This window comes from Hyposmocoma kahamanoa, unplaced genomic scaffold (genome assembly GCF_003589595.1).
Source record: "Hyposmocoma kahamanoa isolate Upper Pololo Valley unplaced genomic scaffold, ASM358959v1 129, whole genome shotgun sequence".
In the NCBI taxonomy this organism is placed as follows: Eukaryota; Metazoa; Arthropoda; class Insecta; order Lepidoptera; family Cosmopterigidae; genus Hyposmocoma; species Hyposmocoma kahamanoa.
In genome coordinates, this window is record NW_020653460.1 from 2,066,236 (window position 1) to 2,085,532 (window position 19,297).

Sequence of the window (19,297 nt, forward strand, 5' to 3'; positions counted from 1 at the left end):
CCGGGTTATTTGATAAATACTAACAACCTCACGAGGCTATATTACCAAACATCGTAAACAGCAATTTTTGTTTCAAGACTTTTTACAAAACATAATACAACTTAAGTTTTTGTTGTACTATCTGAAAACGTTTTAGATCTGTGTTTGGTAATAAGATATTCAAACGGCTAGCGACCTTCACCGCTCTTGCGTTTTGCATCAAAGTGGTTGTAGGTACTCTTTCTTTTATTACCGTACAAGGTTATTTAGAGCGAGATATTGAAATATTTTTATATTTGTACAAAAGTAAAATCTGATGAATGATTAAATAAGTAGGTCCTGCGAGGTTGTTAACATTTTACTAGTAACCCTATACGCTAATCTAGGCATGAATCTAGTTGAAAGGGTGATTTTCACTAAAAGTTCCACCAGCAAGCCAAACTGTATAGATGTTGTCTTTCCAGTTCATTGTTGCTATTTAAACAGCACTTCCTACTAATTATCTGTCAAACTTGTAACAGTGTTGCCATTAAACCGCTGTTTCTACTACATTTGTCAAACTTTTGACAGTGTTGCCGTTTCAAACAATGTTTCTATTAATTTAGTAATATTTAAATTTTGTCAAGTCATTAGTAGAAACAATGGTTTAAACGGCAACACGGGCCTGGAAGAATATATTATTATTTCGCCTTTTATAAACTTCCTGACATTTTTACAGTATTTTATAACATTCCTATTTAATTGACAAATACATATATTAGACAATAATGTACTCACAAAAGCTTATGTTTTATAGTTGTATTTAATCATGAACTTTATAAATTTAAAATCAGAAAGTTTATTGAATGTTTCATAATACGTTTCAGATATCAAGCTATTTGATTTTGAACAAATCGCGATGAAATTGCACTCGCATAATTCAGATGTGTTTTTCTGCTACATTTGTGCCTAGATCTGCTAGATTTTACACTTAGTATCTTTAAAGAGCTCGTTTTTACCGAAATACAAGAGAATTATTTCTCTAATACGAGAAAGGAACCAATGGACAATGTTTCAAGACAATATTAAAGCGGATTGTAAGGGCAGTAAATTCGTAAGATTTTAGAGATTGGGAAAAGGACGTAGTTACAAGAGAAAGTGACACAGGCATACTCGGTACTTCGCGCTCGTCATCGAAAACAATTTTTGCTGTACTGGTGACGTGTGTTAGAAATATCTGTAGTAAAATTTGTGTAGTCATTCGCGTTTTGTCGAATGCGTAGTTTGATGAACCATTCACAGTGAAAGTGCGACTGCAGTGCAGACATTTGTGAGGCGCTATCACACCTACCGTACCGGTACGCTATGATGGCCGGTTTGACAGATCACAATAGTGAGGTCAAATCTCAATTCATTATCGAAAAAAATATAGTGAAATTCGAGTCGCATCTATAAGTTTTTAGATTTATAACTAGTAAAAAAAAAGTATTGCCAGTAGTAGCTGATTAAAAAGGTTTAATAAAACAAAAATAAAAATGTTTTCTTAATGTATCGTCAATTCGAAACTGCTTTGTTTTGCATTGAGCATTCACACGAGTTTGCCGGAGGTAGAAGTTGGGCTGGCCAGCGATTCCATGAGTAACAATCGTATTAGATTACATTTTTAAAAGTTTCTAATTTCGAAAAACAAATGCGGAGTTGTGTCGTAAAATCATAGATTCCATAAATTTGACTGCATGTCACTATTGTCAACAATGTACAGCAATTAGCTCTTTCAACGTAGTTATGAATTAATACGAAACTTTATGAGCGGACAAACGTCAAAACGGCCATGATAGCGTGTCGGTACTATAGTCGTTGTTTTGCATGTGTTTTCGGGATTTCATTCTAACTATACTCTAACCAAATTCTACATAGAATCATTCATCATTAACAACAAAACGTTGACGAGCATCGACAAAAAAAACATTTTTTGTCGATGCTCATTACTTGGCTGGCTTTATCGACAGCCTGCTCGCGTACAGTTTCAGGCTGTAAATATTGCAAATCGAAAAAAATCCGGAAGCCATGAATATTTCCGAATGCTATTGCCGCGTCTGTAACTTATTGTATTAACGACTGATGTATTGAAGACAAATTAATATAAAACTTTATTAGTCAACGTGTAACATCAAAGTCATTGACAACGTTAATAAGGCTTCTTATTTCGTTGTAATAAATATATCAGTGTATAACACAATGACGCAACAGCGTTCGGGTATATTCGTGGTTTCCGAGTTTTTCCGATGATTTTGCACATCGGGAAAATACAAACTGATACTGTAATTGTAATTTAAATAACAAAATTTGCATATGCAGTTTGCAAAGTTCCTATTGTTGCGTATGATTTATGCACAAAATAATTGCATTTTTTATACGTACTAATATTTACTGCTAGAGGCTTCAATGGTAGATGAAAAGAAACAAAATTGTAAGATTTTATTTGATATTCATTTACTACATGTCTCATCCAGCGTCAATTCCCGATTCCGAACCTGAATTACTATTCGAACTCGGATGTTTGCAATCTCCCCCTTTAATTCACATAATAATTAGGGATGACACGTTTATAAATCAATTAAGTACTATTATTTTTTATGTTGGTGTCAATTTACTTCGCAGTGATTTCAAGCTTCAATTTAACATAATCTCAGTACAGAGTGCTAAAAAAACAAACCTCAAAAGTCACTCATCCCCTAGTTTACCACCCTTAGCGGTGGAATATTTTCTCTAAATTTAAATGGGACCCCTACTGAGGTACCAGAAAGACATAATATTGATCACAAATATGATTTTAAAATTATGATAACTGTAAAGTTATTAGCAGTAGAGCTCCTTGTGAATGAATTTGTCCAAGGAAGTACTACCACTTTACCTATTTCTGCCGCCAGGCAGTAATGTGAGCATTTATACTGCGTTCCGGTTTGGAAGGGTAAGGGTGCTGGTGAAATTACAGCCACATGGGACTTGTCAACTTATGTGTCAGGATGATGTGGCAATGTCAGTGGCAATCCCCTAAGATCTTTGCAATTTAAAGCTCTGAGTGGCGCTGCAACTATGGTTATAGTTGTGCGCTTGGTTACCACCAAAACTTGTTGTTCCGTCACTTGATATAAAAAAACTTAATATATGATTTTGTTTGTTGACATTTATTCTATTTTGAGTTTGGCTAGAGTATAGAATGGTTCGTCTTTGTCGTGCCCACATTTCTATTGTGAAGGGACCAGTTATATCTCTGACACGTGGCTGTGCTTATCTAACGTGTTGATCTATGATCTTTTGTCCCACTGAGACATCTTACGAATTTACATAGAATGGGGACTTAAACCCATCTTACCGCATTAATCTCTTTAAAAGGAATGGCCTTTTTCCTCACGTACAGTCGCACGCAAGGTATCAAACGTCCATATATAGTTTTCTTTTGTCTGAGTTTCATTGAGCTCGTACAATATAGATAGCAACATTAATTAACATGAGAAAATAGATTTCTCATAGCTGGCGCTACGGCAAATAAGTCGTTAAAAACCAAAAATAAGGATCTGCTACAAACACATAGAAGAATTCGTAAGGAAAATTTCTTGTCCCTAAATAAAAAGCCGAATATATAGTTCTTCAATGATTAACATAGAAGAAATCGCGTTTCTGAGAAATGTTCGCCTTTACACAGTTTTTTTTATAAATTCTTTTATTGTAAATTCTCACGTTTATGATTCAGTAGAGTTAACGAAAATACATACACAAATATGTGTCCACCTTAATTGGACGTAGTTAAGCTAAAGGTTCCAATCCACAAAATTATCAAAAAAAGAGTTATGTGTACCAAATGGTTCCTAAAATCCAACATATAAACATAAATAAATATCTCTGGAGTTACTGATATTATAAGTTTTGAAAATAAAACAAGAATGAGAAACACTTTTAAACTTCAAACTGCCATATCTCGAAGGTGGCTGCATGTGCATTGGATCCTGTTTGTTTAACTACGTCCAATTGTCACTTAAAATGTCCCATTGTACTTTTGTGCCAAATAGTACAAGCTCGGAGCCTTGAACTTCGTCTTCTTATGGTATGGATGCTTATTTATTTTAAGACTATTAACTTTGAATAGTATGTTGTCACCTTGACTGCCCTATCCGTGGCGGCGTAGAGATCTTGCCTCGTGCATATGGACTGTATTTGGTCACTGCAGTCACATCTTGTTAGAACAATATCCCTAAACCGTCATTTACACATTGTGTCTGTGCAGCGACCTACCTGAGTGCGAAGTCGATTCAGAAACTTCCACACCGACCACCGCAGATCGTAACCTGGTGGTGGTGTTGACCAGGTAGTGTGGTATTTCTCTCTTTCTACAGTGCATACCTAGATACATTCGGATGGCCGCTGACTTTTACGGGCCTTGGTTACGAGCCTTTAAGTTAAACAAATCAAACCGCCATTTTACAAAGTATTTGACGTTAAATACCTTCGCGTGTGTACCACTGTACCTACGTGTAAACAGTAATAAAAGCAATGGAATTTGGGACTGCATAATTCCTGTAAATTATATTTTTAAGATGTAGAAAATATTGTCACTTAGTGCTCACAACACTACTATTATAGAGCCTTTTTTACTAAGTAAAAGAAATAGGTTAACATCAGGAGATTAGTTTTTTATTCGAAAATAAAACACATTATGTAACAAAACACATATAATACATTTCAACGTCGCATCGCAGTTTTGTGTTTCGACCGTTAGATGGCTGCCGCGGCGGCTCGGCAGGGCTGACGAAGCTGGTAAGTGAGCGTTTCTTACACTTAACACGAGCGCGACTGCTTCATTTACAGGCGCCCGTACCATTCACAGTGCTTGCTTTAGCGTCTGTTTGCAACTTAGACTTGTGGATCTAACGGTTTTCGTCGCTTCGGCACTGTGAAAGGGAGGACGCCAAAACCCGCCGCCGCGCCTGCGCCTTTACCCTGAATGAGCCCTTAGTGGGAAAATAGCCGTAATTACAGATTTCGTTTCATCATTTCATTACTATGCCTAAAGTAATGTTACAATGGTCAGTCAAGGGGGGTTTATTTAAAAGTACAATAAACATTTTAACATTTATTGCACTTGCAATACAAGAAGTGTAAAGTATGGCGCGTATAATGTACAAAACACACTTATTTCACGTTTACTGAATATTGTTGCTCACTCTATGTCAACAAATGTCGTTTAACTAAAGAATAAAAATATAATCTCCTGCTCATTATTAAGCAAAGTACGAGAAGGCCCTTGAAAGAAAATTATGTTGCCATTTTTTTTCGTTTTCATTTTGTTTCTAGAACAAATTTATATTTTTCCCACTGCGTATTTGAACATCACGTTATGGTGTTTAGTTATTTTTTATTAGCTAATTTTATAAATACATATGTATATATTTGATACATTTCAATAAATAAACCGAACAATTCATAAAGAAGACATAATGTAATTGCATTTATTTCGAATAATCTGTTTTTTTTTAAGTTACCAATTTTGTCTCAATGCATTTTTAATTTGACTGCTCAATTTTAATGCAACACTTTATAAATATGTTTTAAATTCAATAAATCACTAAAAGTAATAAAAATAGGTATTGACTATCTACTAAAGAAGTGCAGGTATTTCTAAACACATTTTTCTAAAAAAAAAGGGTGAATTTGTCATAAATAACTACAGTCCTATGGCTTAGCTAAAGTCGGTTCTTGAGGTAGCTACGTAACTGTTATATGACATTGCACACGGGATAATTTCCACAAGATTTTTTTGACGATATTTAATAGCAAGTTGATTGAAAAATTGCCTACCAATTAGTCAATTGTTGTTACGTGATACCATAATAAAAAAAATTCATTGATGATTGAAATGAATAAACGCTTTTTTCAATCAATATGTTATTGAATATCGTTAGAATAATCACTCCTCCCTCACCACGCAGTTACCACAGGTAACAACACAGTTAATTGGTAGGCCTATATTGTAAAGCCGGGACTCCACTTGCACAGCCTCGTTGTGAACGTGACTCGGGCTGCCGGAAATTCATGCATTTCCACTAGAGCAATCTACACCATAAACACAACAATAAACACGTCGACTATAATATATCATTTTTTAAACACCGAGCGAACGCAATTGTGTAATGAATGGCGAGTGCCGCGCGAGATTTTAGCCGCGCTACTACGTTTTTGTAGAGTTACACTTCTTTCTTATCATATTATGTCATTGCTCTTTATTTTTGTACCTTTTCGTTACAACCAGGGCCCCCATGCTGTTAATTTTAAACCATCTCAGTTGTGTTTCGAGAGTGTCAATGGCAGGATTTTGTACGCTGAAATCACAAATTAGAAAAAGTTGAAATAGTACAGCGCTAACAACTGACCTGTGTGTACGTCTCTGTATATTCTAAAAATATTCTGTATTTATTGTAATAAAGATAATATCTCTAACTGTTCCATTCGGTGGTGTGGGAAAAACAGCAAAACATCTAATTAACAAACTGAATCACATTTCAGCGGTAATTAAATATTAAATATGTAATTTTTAAATTTTTGTTTTGATTGATTTTAGCAGAATAACGAATAATGTTGACCTAATTGCAATGTAATATCAGCGGAGTCTCAATAGAATTACAATTACCAGTGATTTTAAGAAAAATAGCAGAATTGGGGCCTTGTATACTGTACATCCTAATCATGAATATTTCAGTCGTGAAATTCACCCACAAGTCCACACAACAATAACTTATCCTAGTTGTTACTGAGCAAGGCAATATCGTTCGTAAGAAGTTAAGCTCCTTGTGAAAGAGTTCGTCCAGGGAAGTACCACCTTACCTATTTCTGCCGCCAAGCAGTAATAGCATTACTGTGTTCCGGTTTTGAAAGGTAAGGGTGCTGGTAAAATTACAGGCACATGGAACTTGTCAACGTATGTCTCATGGTGACGGGCGCAGCGGCAGTGCCCCTCAGGTCTTTGCGATTTGAAGCTCTGAGTGGCACTGCAACTGTTACGGACAGGCGTTTAGCTTACCATGAGGCGTACGATGAAAGTCATTTAAGAGTATATAATATCTCAGGTCGAATTCAAATTTTTCCCGTACTAACACGGTTCAATTTGCATGGGTCGAGCGGCAGGGACCCAGGTTTTATTTCAGAGTTTATTTTTTTACAAAAGAAATTAAAGTCATTTGAAAAATGTATATCGTGTAGTATTCGTGTTCTATTTAGTTCAGTTGATATAAAATAGCAGAAAAAAAAGGGGCAGAAAGGTTCTCGAATGGAGCACACGAACCGGAAGGCGTACAGTGGGACGGCGGTAACCGATGGATGCACGCCGCGTCCGTTCGACTAGTCTGGAAATCTTTGGGGGAGGCCTATGTTCAGCAGTGGACATCTTCCGGCGGAAGATGTAAATGATGATATAAAAAAATCTGTGCTATGCTATATATAGTACCTATTAAATACAACGGTTTTCTTAAACAAATTCGAAGTAAGTTTGTGTTTTTTTTTCCATGGTGAACATTTTTAGGGTTCCTGTTTTCACACCGTATAGTAATCAGTGTATATCCACAGTTTTACTATATATTTTCTCCAAACCTTTTTGATTCAACGCTTTCACTGTTATGCGGAACCGACCACAGCCATTTGAGGTAGTATAGTCTTTTAAGGATGTCGCCACACTTTCTCGACTTGAAATCGGCTTGAGCTGGCCAGAAAAAGCTTTATGATCATGCAATAAGAGCGAAGAAGACGTTGTCGACGACATACGACGCGACTCGACACACATGAAAACACATATTTTTCGCTCTTGCTACATAAACGTAAAGTTTTCTTCGCTCTTGCTACATAAACGTAAAGTTTTCTGACCAGTGTAATCAACAGATTCCAAATCGATAAGCCTGGTCGCTCCCATAAAATACAAAAGGAAATAAAAAATGTTTGAGATAGCTCTACTCTACAAATAAATATTCCCTCGGTAGAGATCACTAAATAGTATATAGATAGTCAATATCTATAATTTCTTAAATCATCAAACGAATATAACGACCAATTCGTGAGACTTAGTTTAATGTTTAAGGCAGTTAATACGTAAGAAAAACACCTGCCTTTTCGGCTTGTGGAATACTCCAGTGTGTTTGACTGTTTTTGCATTGGCTATCATTATCACGAAAAGAAGAATTTATCAAAACACAATTGTTTTTTCAAGGAAATCTCGAAATTTGCAGGCCATGTAACAAAATAGGATCAAAAATGTATCTTAAATAAAATTAATCTAATCTCGAGTCTAGAAAAGTGCCAGGAAATTTTGCCATATACAGGAGTATTTTCCTCAGAAATTAGGAAAGTTTATTTACCAACTCTCCTATAAACCGCCATATTGTATTTACGCTAATGTCATTATATAATTCACTCTGTGGCCACTACTTTCGTAATTACCAAATTAAATATTTCGAAATCGACTACGCGGCGGAACAATTTTCAGTTATTTTTTAAATTCAGCCATCTGTGGCATCTGATTATTTTGTTTCCTGACATTGTCATTTCATTAATGATTTGCCTTGATGGATTTGTTATGATATCGTAAAACCCATATACAAAAAAGAAATTGATTAATCATCAGCGCCGGCGCTAACCCGCACCGCATGTAGCACCCGGGTGCAATCAACTCCCTGGCGCCCTCTAGCAGGCGCGCGATCAAAATAGTATATTTTTAATCGAGGGGCTAAAACGAGCCAATACCCGAGGTGGTTAGACACCCGAGCTCTAGCGAGCGAGAGAGAGATTTATATTGGCGGTTAGCCTCGAGGTGAAAACTTTACCTTTCACTTCGATTGAGAGAAAAAAAAATATGTCAAACGTTTTCGCTCTACATAAAATTACGAACCAAAATTCTGCAGTTTTCGCGGTATTTTTTTTTCCAACCAGACACAGATATAACAAACGCACACGGGATAATAATTTGGCACCACTGTCCATGTGGAAAAGGCACGGAACTAAAACCGAGCGTACCACTGGCTGTTTGAGTTTCTTCACTCGAAGTAAATTAAAAAATTAGGTACTTTTTACTCCCTAGGGATTAAAGGATGCCCTTTACTCCCTCTACGTAAGGCTTGACGTACTAGAGCTAGAGCATGAGAAGTGAAAAATTAGTTTAATTTCCAATCTAATACTGTTAATAAAGTTTACAGATAGCGAACGCAAAAACAGCCGAAACGAATGCTCAAAACGGCATACCTATACATATTTATAATTAATAAACTAGTTAATAATTAAATGAATTATGTTAATTTTAAAGTACACCGGAAATTCAATGTCTATAATATTTATTGTCTCAATTTTGGATATACGCAGCGGTTCCTTATGGAATTGTTTGCTGCATATCAGATGTAGATAGGGTTTGGTGTTGATTTTAATTAATAAAAATTGTTAAATTTGTATATAGTTGTTTTATTTTATATTCACCGTTAGTACTGACTATTTTTAATATTAAATTGTCTAGATCAGCGTTTCCCATTTGGTGGGTCGCGACCCGGTACCTGGCCATCGAAATAAAATACCAGGTCGCAACATTCCCGCCTTGTTGAAGTGGAACCAGACCTCAGGATAAAACTTTTGTCATTTTCCGCGAACTTGGATTCTTTAGTAAAAAATAAGCAGCAACTCCATACTTCGCACTAAATAGGCGATACCGAAATAATATTAGTAAAACGTTTTTACTAACAATAAATGTGTATTATTTTACTTAATGTAACCAGCTTGGGTTTAAAAGTATTGAGTGGGTTACGAAAAAGCAGTATTAAAGTTTCTGGGCCATGGCAGAACAATGTCTTGCAATTGAGTATAATGATTGCCAGCATTGCAGAGAAGATTCACGGTATTTGAAAAAATGTGAAGTGTCTATCCCATATTGGCCCGCGTGGTGGATTATGGCCTTCGCCCTTTTTAGAAGGCCGCACTGCCCTGCAATGGGATATATACGTGAGTTGATCGATGCAGTACCGTAGGGTAAAAGCGAAAGACAGTCTTATTCTGTCTTTCCGGTGGAGTGTTGCCATTGAAATCACGTATTAAGTATCTGTCAAGAATTGAAACCATAGTTTCCCAAAGTGAGCGCTACCGCCTCTCAGTGGGCGCTGAAGAGTCGTAGGGGGTGGTAGCAATTGGGGAGCGTTGATGCTGTCTAGGGGGTGTTACCGCATTTGAAAAAACAAAACCTGAATTTTTCTATATAAACTATATATACACTACATATATATTTTTTCCTTGTGATTTTTTGTATCCATATAAAAAATACGTGTTTTCAATAATTTTTTTCGGTGGTTGAAACTTTTTTATCTGGTCTAAATGGACGGAGTTTGTGTACCTATGGTTTAAACGGCATCATTGTCAAAATGTTATCGAAAAATAAAGTAAACACTGGTTTAACCACCTTGGACCCAGCAAACTACAATGGATAAAGCACTAAAAGCCCAACTTAATAATAAAAATAAAATCTCTCTTTATTGCCTCTAAAATAAACAAAATTTACTAAAAACCTTAAAAAAAATCACTACACTGAAGATGCTAAGTAAATATTTTCGGATTTAGAAATTATGATTATTACATTAACAGGAGGCAAAAGGAGGCGTCTCGGCTGATAACGGTTACCGTGCTGGATTGTCACGCAGAGGTCCCGGGTTCGATTCCCGTGCCGTGTGAAATATTTGTATGGCCTACATTTATTGGTCTCGTGACTTCGGGTTTAATTTGTGGTTGTCTACCTAGGTATGTGTGTGTCCATGGCACCCGCGATTGGCCGGCCCGAATTCGAAACAATTGACGGGTGTCGTCAATTGTACCGATGAAATGTGAATGCGTTTGTTTTGTAGTTAGATGTTTTGCTGTTTTTCCCCACACCGCCGAATGGTACAGCACGCTATTGTTAGAGATATTATCTTTATTACAATAAAAACAGAAAATTTTTGGTATATACGGAGACGTACACACAGGTCAGTTGTTGGCGCTGTACTATTTCAGCTTTCTAATTTGTAATTTCAGTGCAAACGAGAGTTGATATTTATAAGTGATGTATCACTGATGTGTTACCAGGAATGCATGGCCCTTACTTCGTCTCTATTTCTGGTTGTATACTCGATGTTACATTTTGATGTAATGAATGACTTCCTAACATCGTCATCCCACCTTTTGTCGCCTGTTCTCCTGGCCACTTGTTTTTAAATTATGAATCGTTCTTTAATTCCTTTGCCTCGCCATTCTGATTTTGTTTCGTTCCATGCATCGCCAGCCTGCTCGATCACGGCAGCGAACAGTGCTGCTCTAATTTGATTTGCGTCTAATTATGATTCTTTTACCAGTTTTAATACCAATCTGTAATAACTTCTACTAATCATGTGCCAATTTTAATATCAATCTGTAATACCGTATAACTCGACCATTTTGGGCCTTTTCTTTACCTTAAACTCTACAATAAATTTCTGTGGACCTGAAGTTTTTATATTTTGCCTGGTCACGGCGCATAGTGGTTTACAACCTTTTCACACTAACACTTACATGGTTAGTCTAGCTAGACGAGCAAACAACAATGTAGCTGCCGATTGTCTTTACATTCTGTTACAAAACAAATTTTTTAAAGTACTGCTTAAAGTACTGCGTACTGCTACCAGTTATCTATCAAAAGTTTGACAGAGAATTCGTAGAATTTTATGTGGGTCGAAATGAATGTCTAACAAACTACGTATCGGCGCGATGCGCATTCGGAACGCTGAAAACTGCGACTCTCATTGCTCCGATGGGATTTCGTGCGGCAAGGCGTCTATCTCACTGCCACGGAGCAGGTAACATTTTCTTCAAGGATCGTCAACCGTACTAAACGTATATAAACTAGGTAGCGACATGACTCGTAAAAAGAGTGTTGCACTGCTGTTATTAATAAGAAATAATAGGAAAAAAACACAAAGAAAATTAACATTGCAGAAATACGTGATACGGAGCAATTCGCAAATTGTTATGATGCGTCGTGCAAGCTCGTAAATTTCTGTCGAAACACAACACTTATACTGCAATACGGAAGCGGAAAGACAACAATGCCACCGTGCTGTCCTTCGTCTTACACGGTTTAACCTATAGAACAGCTCTGAGAGCTACAGACACTGGTTACAATCCAGTCAGATCGAGAGAATTTTCCTTTGTGTTTGTATCAATAACAAATACAAACCAGTGGAGTATTTTCACAAAAATATTATGGTCATTAACATAGTAATAGTCATTGACTTACAAATAAATGGACGACGGGTCTAATACACAAACCACGAAAAAAATGTCCCAAGTCAACCTATTTAAACGTAGTGACATTTAAAGGAATATGAAAAAGCTAAAACGTTGAATTTAAATTGTAATGTCATCGCAGTACTGTCTAATTTTGCCCTATAAGTTCGGACACTTTTTAGCGCGGACCCGACGTCCATATAATTGTAAGTCAATGGTAATAGTACATTACTTTTACATTTACATTTAAATTGCCTCCGCGGCCGAACGGTTACCATGCCGGACTGCCACGCAGAGGTCCCAGGTTCGATTCCCGGGCCGGGAGAAATAGTTTTATGGCCTACAATTATTTCTCTCGTGAGTTTGGGTGTAATTTGTGGTTGTCTATGTGTGTGTCCATGGCACCCGAGACACAGGGTTTCCCCAGTGCGGGGCTATATTGAGTGTGTGCGTTATTTATTTATTATTACTGCAGAGGCCGGGAAGTAAAGGATTGCTGGACGAGTGAGTTACAAGGCCGAGCGCTAGCAACGCCTTGTATTGATAAGCAATCCCCGTTTCGGCCGAGGCGTCTATAGTTCTTTTTTCAAACAATGCGAGGAAATAATAAAATACTAAAGAGAAGATGTAAAATAAAAAAAGTGAAAAAACAAAATTAATTAATATTAAAAGTATAATATTATATAAAATATATAGTGATTTTCTATATTCTTTGTGGTGATATTCGTGATCTCTATAGGTACTCCTGCATGCAACGTTTATCCCCAAAATTAGAGCAAACTGAAACAAAGGTTTATTTTTAACCGGCTTCAAAAAAAGGAGGAGGTTCTCAATTCGTCTTAAGATTTTTCTTTGTATGTATGTTACGCGATAACTCCGCCATTTGTGAACCAATTTTTTGATGATTCTTTTTTCGTTGGAAAGAAGGTACGTCCCATTTATTTCAAGAAAATATTCCACCTCTATGGGTGGGCAAACTAGGGGATGAATGACTTTTGAGGTCGGTTTTTTTTTACCGCAGGTTAGGTTATACTGTATCGAAACTAATGTCCTTCAATGTTACACATTACGACATATAGACGAACTAACCTTACTTAGTCCTTAGTTCTTAGAGGATGGAAAAAAATTACATAATCTAAGCCTTAGTTACTAAGAAATTGTCACCTGGAGCCTCGTTTAAAAATTTCAATATGTTCTCTGCAGTATATATTTTTGGTGTTTTAGTTTTGTAACTAGCAGATTGGCGCTTCAGTAGGGACTTCAAGTTACTGTATTCCAATGATGACGCTGTGTTTAAATTGGACTGTACCTATGTTTGAGTATGGAATACATGGCTCATAATGTTGATGGCTTTTGAGTTTTAGTAAGTTCGCTAAAATAAGCTACAAACAACAACAATCTCTGAAAACGAATTAGCATTTTTTTCGCTTCTCCATTGCATGAAAGTCTCATATGTTTTCATGTATCTTACTTTGCTCATAGCCGACAACAAGTTTTCCATCGTTAATATTGCCTCGTTTTAAATTAGGAGTAGTGCAATCCATTTCTGTATATCCGTTACCGCTAGTCTCACTCATTTTCACGACGAAAAAACAAAAAAAGAATGTCAAAGCCCTTTGGTTTATTTTACCGCCTTTTTCTTTTTTTTAAGTAAGCGTAGGTATTTTTAATTCATGCAATTACTAACACCGGACAGTTGGCTGTACGAGTTTTTCCTTTGCCTGTTTACATAGTTCATCTAGATTTAAAAGTTTAGAAAAGTGGACAGTCATAGGGTCGTATTCCAGAACTCTACTCAATGCTCATGTCAGCACTTGAGTATGATTTCAAGCTCTAGAAATCATACCCAAGTCCTTGCCATTAGGGTCGTATTTCAAGTGCTTGAAATCATACTCAAGTCCTGGCTTGAGCTTTGAGTAGAGTTCTGGAATACGACCCTCAGTGGACAGTAATAGATTTTCATACTTACTTTGCTGGCCTTGGCTGGGAAGAAGTCTCACGGTCCTTAAATGACTAACTTCCCATGTTCGTCTTTTGAAAGTAATGCAAACATTTCCCAGCACGTTTGAGATAATACATTATAGGTATTTATTAGAAATAAATATAATAACGCTGGTATTAAACATATTTTTATTCTACATAAGCATTGGTATGATACAGCAATAACTAATGTATTTGAACATAAAAAACTCTTTATAAGTACTCTTTGATAGATTTTGAGATCGAAAACGTAAACAAACAACTGTTAACGGTTAATGACATTCCAAAGAATTTTATCAAGATTTCTTTTGATAAATCGGTTACTATAGGGCCTATTTTCGATATTAAAAGTACCTACGTATATTTATTTTTGATGTAGATTTCATTAAAATTATAGCTTGTAGCAAAACGCTCTTTTACGGCATTTCCGGCACAAAACACTATACAAACAAAAAAGCCATTGATTGTAGTTTCCTGCAATGTTGCCATCAGAATATAAAAGTTAATACAACAATCAGCTTTTGTAACCTTATATTATTATCAAAATAACCCTATTTAAGAAAAAGGTTGTTATGATATTTTATTTGTACGTGCACACTATTTAAGTACAATATAAAAAAACATCTTTTTTAGAACTTTTTCGTTCGAACATTTTAACGATTCTTTAAATATTTTTTAAGACCTTACCTTTGTTCATATTTTATATCTCGAATTCCATCGCTCCGCATAGCAAAATTAAATCTAAGCAATGTAGCTACTGCTTTCAACCTAAATCTTTCAAAGGGTGGCAAGTTACTTTTGGACCCGAACGGTGGCGTTAGCATTGAATTTCGACATTATGTATAACAAGAAATTGGTACTTTATATTATGAGATGCCAACTGCAATCGCAAAATTATGAAGGAACCAGTTGCGTGAGCATCTTGACGACAGTTTTCTTATCGAGCTTGCACTTGGGATAAAGCGTCTGGCAGTTGTTGTCGAGGGACCTGCCCGCCGCTATTGCCTCGTAGATCGATGTACCGTCCAGCATGCGACGTATTAAAGAGTTACTGGAAAAGGTAAATATCTAATTATCGTATGTACCTATATTCTAGCGTAAATACAGAAAAGTGAACGATTATTTATGTGTGCATGCTACACCGTCGACCTCATCGTCACTTTCCATTAGGCGAGATGAAAGTCAAAGCGCACTTATTCTTTTATAACATACAACAATAAACACGTATACTATTTGATGTCATTTCTTAAACAGCGAACGCAATTCTATAAATCAGTGGCGCGTGTGACGACCCTCGCTGCGCAAAGCGAGTACCGCGCGAGACTGCGAGTGTGTGCGTCTTTTTTTTATAATATCTGATCTGAGGGGCACCGCCACTGCGTCCTTCACCCTGAGAAGTAAGGTCACAAGGTCCATGTGCCTGTAATTTCACCAGCACTCTTATCAGTACTGCCACCTTACGTATTTCTGCCGCCAAGCACTAATGTAAGTATTACTGCGTTCCCATTATGAAGGATAAGGGTGCTGACGAAATTACACGCACGTGGGACTTGGCAACTTACGTCTCAGGGCGACGGGCGCAGTGGCAATGCACCTCAGATCTTTGTGATTTAAAACACTGATTGACACTGCAACTGTCATGGACAGGCGTGTCGCTTATCACCAGGCGCACGACTTGTTCGTTACATCACTTGGTATTATAAAATAAAAACTTTGTCAGCAGACAAGCTTACCCGGAAAGATTAGTCAAAACAGCGTCAAAATCAGTAGCATTGCCCGCGACCATATTCTCATTAGCTAGTTGTACGTATGAGCAGGCAAGTCTTTGCATGCAGGCCGAGGAGTCTATGTTGTAATGACTGAGGGTACTGTCCAGCTTGTTGAGCATATCGGTTAGTTGGTGTAGGTCTGTTTCTGCACCTGGAGAAAGTAATACAAATAATTGCTTTTCGTTACCTACCATAGTTGATGTCGTTCATATGAACGACATATGTATACATATACATATAGTCATTTCGATATCTAGTCGTTTTGCTACTAACTCATTGTAAGTTATCGTCTTTCAGCAGAGACAGTCGTTTTGCAATCTCATCCTTATGCTGATCACGTAATTTTGAAGATATAGTCATTATGAGACCGACCCTTAAGAAACAATAAAAGACAGTTTACTCTATATTTTCTAAAGCCCAAGTTTTCGGTGTCTCAGATTTCCAAAACAGGCGAATATTATTAGGTACTAGAGGAACTTTTAGTCCAGTAATATGTCACTTCTCTTTACGTCTTCGGGCCCTTTACAGTAGCACGATAAGGCGCGACTTGAGCGAGAGCGACATAAAGCGCGAGATACTGTATTCTCGCATAGAAATCACGCGCTCTATGTCGCTCTCGCGCATGTCGCACCCTATATTGTGCTAGCCCTACAGGTCCCATGGTCACGGATTGTTAGTAGGGTGATTTCTATCAAATTTATTTTTAACTGACTTCCAAAAAGGAGGAGGTTTCCAATTCGACTGTATTTTTTTCTTTTTTTATATGTAACGCGATTTGTGAACCGATTTTGATGATTCCTTTTTGTTTTCTTTTTTATTTTTTTTGTTGATTTCAATAAAACTTTCCAAATAGATGTAGTTCCAGGAACCGTATTTTGGTCCATTGTCCTATAGCTGAATCGTATTGTTTATTTTTTACTATTAATTTGTGTTTTATTTTTTATTTTATTGTATGTCTAAGTAAATTTTGAATAAGATTTTTTATTTCTTGATAAAATTATTTGAACAATATTTCGGTTGCCCCAGGAAATTTGTGCAATCGATACGTCGGATATTTATATTTATGTATTTTATTTTATTTATTAATTTAATTCACACGACATGACCCATATAAAACATACCTTAAGGACTAACATACATACAATATAATACACGAATATACAAGGCCTACCGCTTAACTGAGACGGTTCCTGAGGTAGTTGCGCGATGCGGGAGGAGTGACAGTTTACGTACACTCCGTCCTGCAACCGTCTAAAACAAGTACGGTACTGTAAGTATTACTTATTTGACAGTAATTGTTTTGGGGTCTGGGGTCGATGTCGGAACAGAGAACGGGAGTAAACCCACACGGAACGGGAGTAAACAGTTATGTCGCGCTGCACAGGGGGATAAATTCAACAAGATTGAGATTTTCTGAAGATATTCAATAACAAGTTGATTCAAAAAAAATATGGCCTGGCTTTTAGGTACACGTGTCAAATCAGAATCATGTAAGTTTGTGAATGATTACATTACAAAGTACCCACTTCGACCATATCCGCCGTATCCATAAGAGAGAGCTTGTATGATCTTAGGCAGCACGATGACAGCTCCGAAACCTAGAATGGTGCCGATGAGAACACCACCGAGGTCGATCTTAACCGGTCCGTAGAGCCCTGGGGCAGACGCGCCGTACGGTCCCTAAAAGGTAATTTTTTAAAGTTGATATTTACGCTCAGTTTATATTTATGAGTAGGTACCTATTTAAGTCACATAGAGCGGTTGAAATATTTTTAGTTCTTTTTGTGACCGTCATGGGCTTGGTGGTAAGTAAACGCCTGTCCATAACAGATGCAGTGCCACTCGGAAAAATAAATCACAAAGATCTGAGGGGCACTGCCACTGTGCCCGCCACCAGTTGACAAGTCCCATGTGCCTGTAATTTCACCAGAACCCTTACCCTTCTAAACCGGAACGCAATAATGCTAACATTACTGCTTAGCGGCAGAAATAGGTTAGGTGGCAGTACTTCCCTGGACGAACTCTTTCACAAGGAGCTCTACTGCTGCATAGGGTTCAAATTAATATATTTGAATGAGTTTACCTGCGATCCAGTACTTCCGTAAGTAGATATACCAAATCTCTGCGTCCGTTCTGGCTGATTATCCCTATCTTCGCGACTCTTGTCTACCCTTGCTGAAGGCTCGGCAAGCTGGTCCTCCGTGCGGTAACTGGTGCTCGGCATGAAACCTCTGAAATCAAATCTGGGTTGGGTAATGGGAAGAGTTCTGTTTTGATATTTGAGGTCTGAATAGAGAGTCATCATAACCACGGAAGAAAACAACAATGAAAGTGCCTCAAACTTCGTTTACCTACTATTAGAACCGCTGTCGCCAAAACTCACATATTCATTACTCGAAACACTATGAAATTTTGACAACGATTAGTCGTAGTTTTTAATATAAAAAGAAGTAACAAATTCTGGATTGTTCATATAATTTAAACTTCACCCTGTTGGCATATCGTTGAAAATACAATACCTATTATTGCAAGTTTCGAAGTTTTGTATTGAAATTTCAATCGATGTGCTGCCATCTAGCTGTCAATGACTGAACGACGACGAATTCTAGATGTTTTCTTAGTTCTCCAATAAAGAAGCCACAATATATTACGATAAACAGAAAAATGAAAATTTATTAAAATTAAATAAAATGAGAGTTAACGATGATATGAAACATCACTATAGCTAATACAAGTGCTACTATCATTTTTGCAATCCAAAGTAACAGATAAGTCATTTTTCTACGCTTTTCGAGGTTTTGAGTAAGATAATTAAAACAACACGTTGCTGATAATTTTGCGCCTCTACATATCTCAATAACTACACGCTATTTAGTGTTTATAGTGCTCCAGTATCATAGCCTGGCACATATTATTAGAAGCCCGCATGCATTCGAAGACGATGCGTGCTGTAAGTTTTCTCACATAATCAATATAATATTACGAGCGTTTGGGGTAAGAGGTAGGCTACATTAAATTTTTATTTTAACTAATTGTTTTAACATATTTGAAAGCGAAAATATTGTATAATTGATCTGCAAATCATTTTGTTTTTTTATATTATTTTGTGGTGTGAAAGCAAAGTGACCTTTTTATCTACACAATATATGTAACTATAGATGATGTTATTTAAGACTAAATTATTATGCAAATGTAGATAAATAAAGCTAAGCTTTATAATTATTAAATTAAAAGACGCATGTTGCGAATGAAGCTTCATACTTTCGTACATTGTTTTTCGA

At 36.7% G+C, this 19,297-nt stretch overlaps 1 protein-coding gene across 1 annotated transcript; it reads right to left on the bottom strand.

Moving 5' to 3' along the window:
- Window positions 1-14,731: 14,731 nt before the first annotated feature.
- LOC113240300 lies at window positions 14,732-18,258 on the bottom strand. Its single transcript, XM_026477568.1, has 4 exons — window positions 18,100-18,258; window positions 17,543-17,696; window positions 15,981-16,167; window positions 14,732-15,298 (listed from the first exon to the last, which is right to left on the bottom strand). Exons 1-4 carry the CDS (start codon window positions 18,238-18,240, stop codon window positions 15,142-15,144), a joined length of 639 nt encoding a protein of 212 aa, XP_026333353.1. The 5' UTR covers window positions 18,241-18,258; the 3' UTR covers window positions 14,732-15,141.
- Window positions 18,259-19,297: the final 1,039 nt, after the last annotated feature.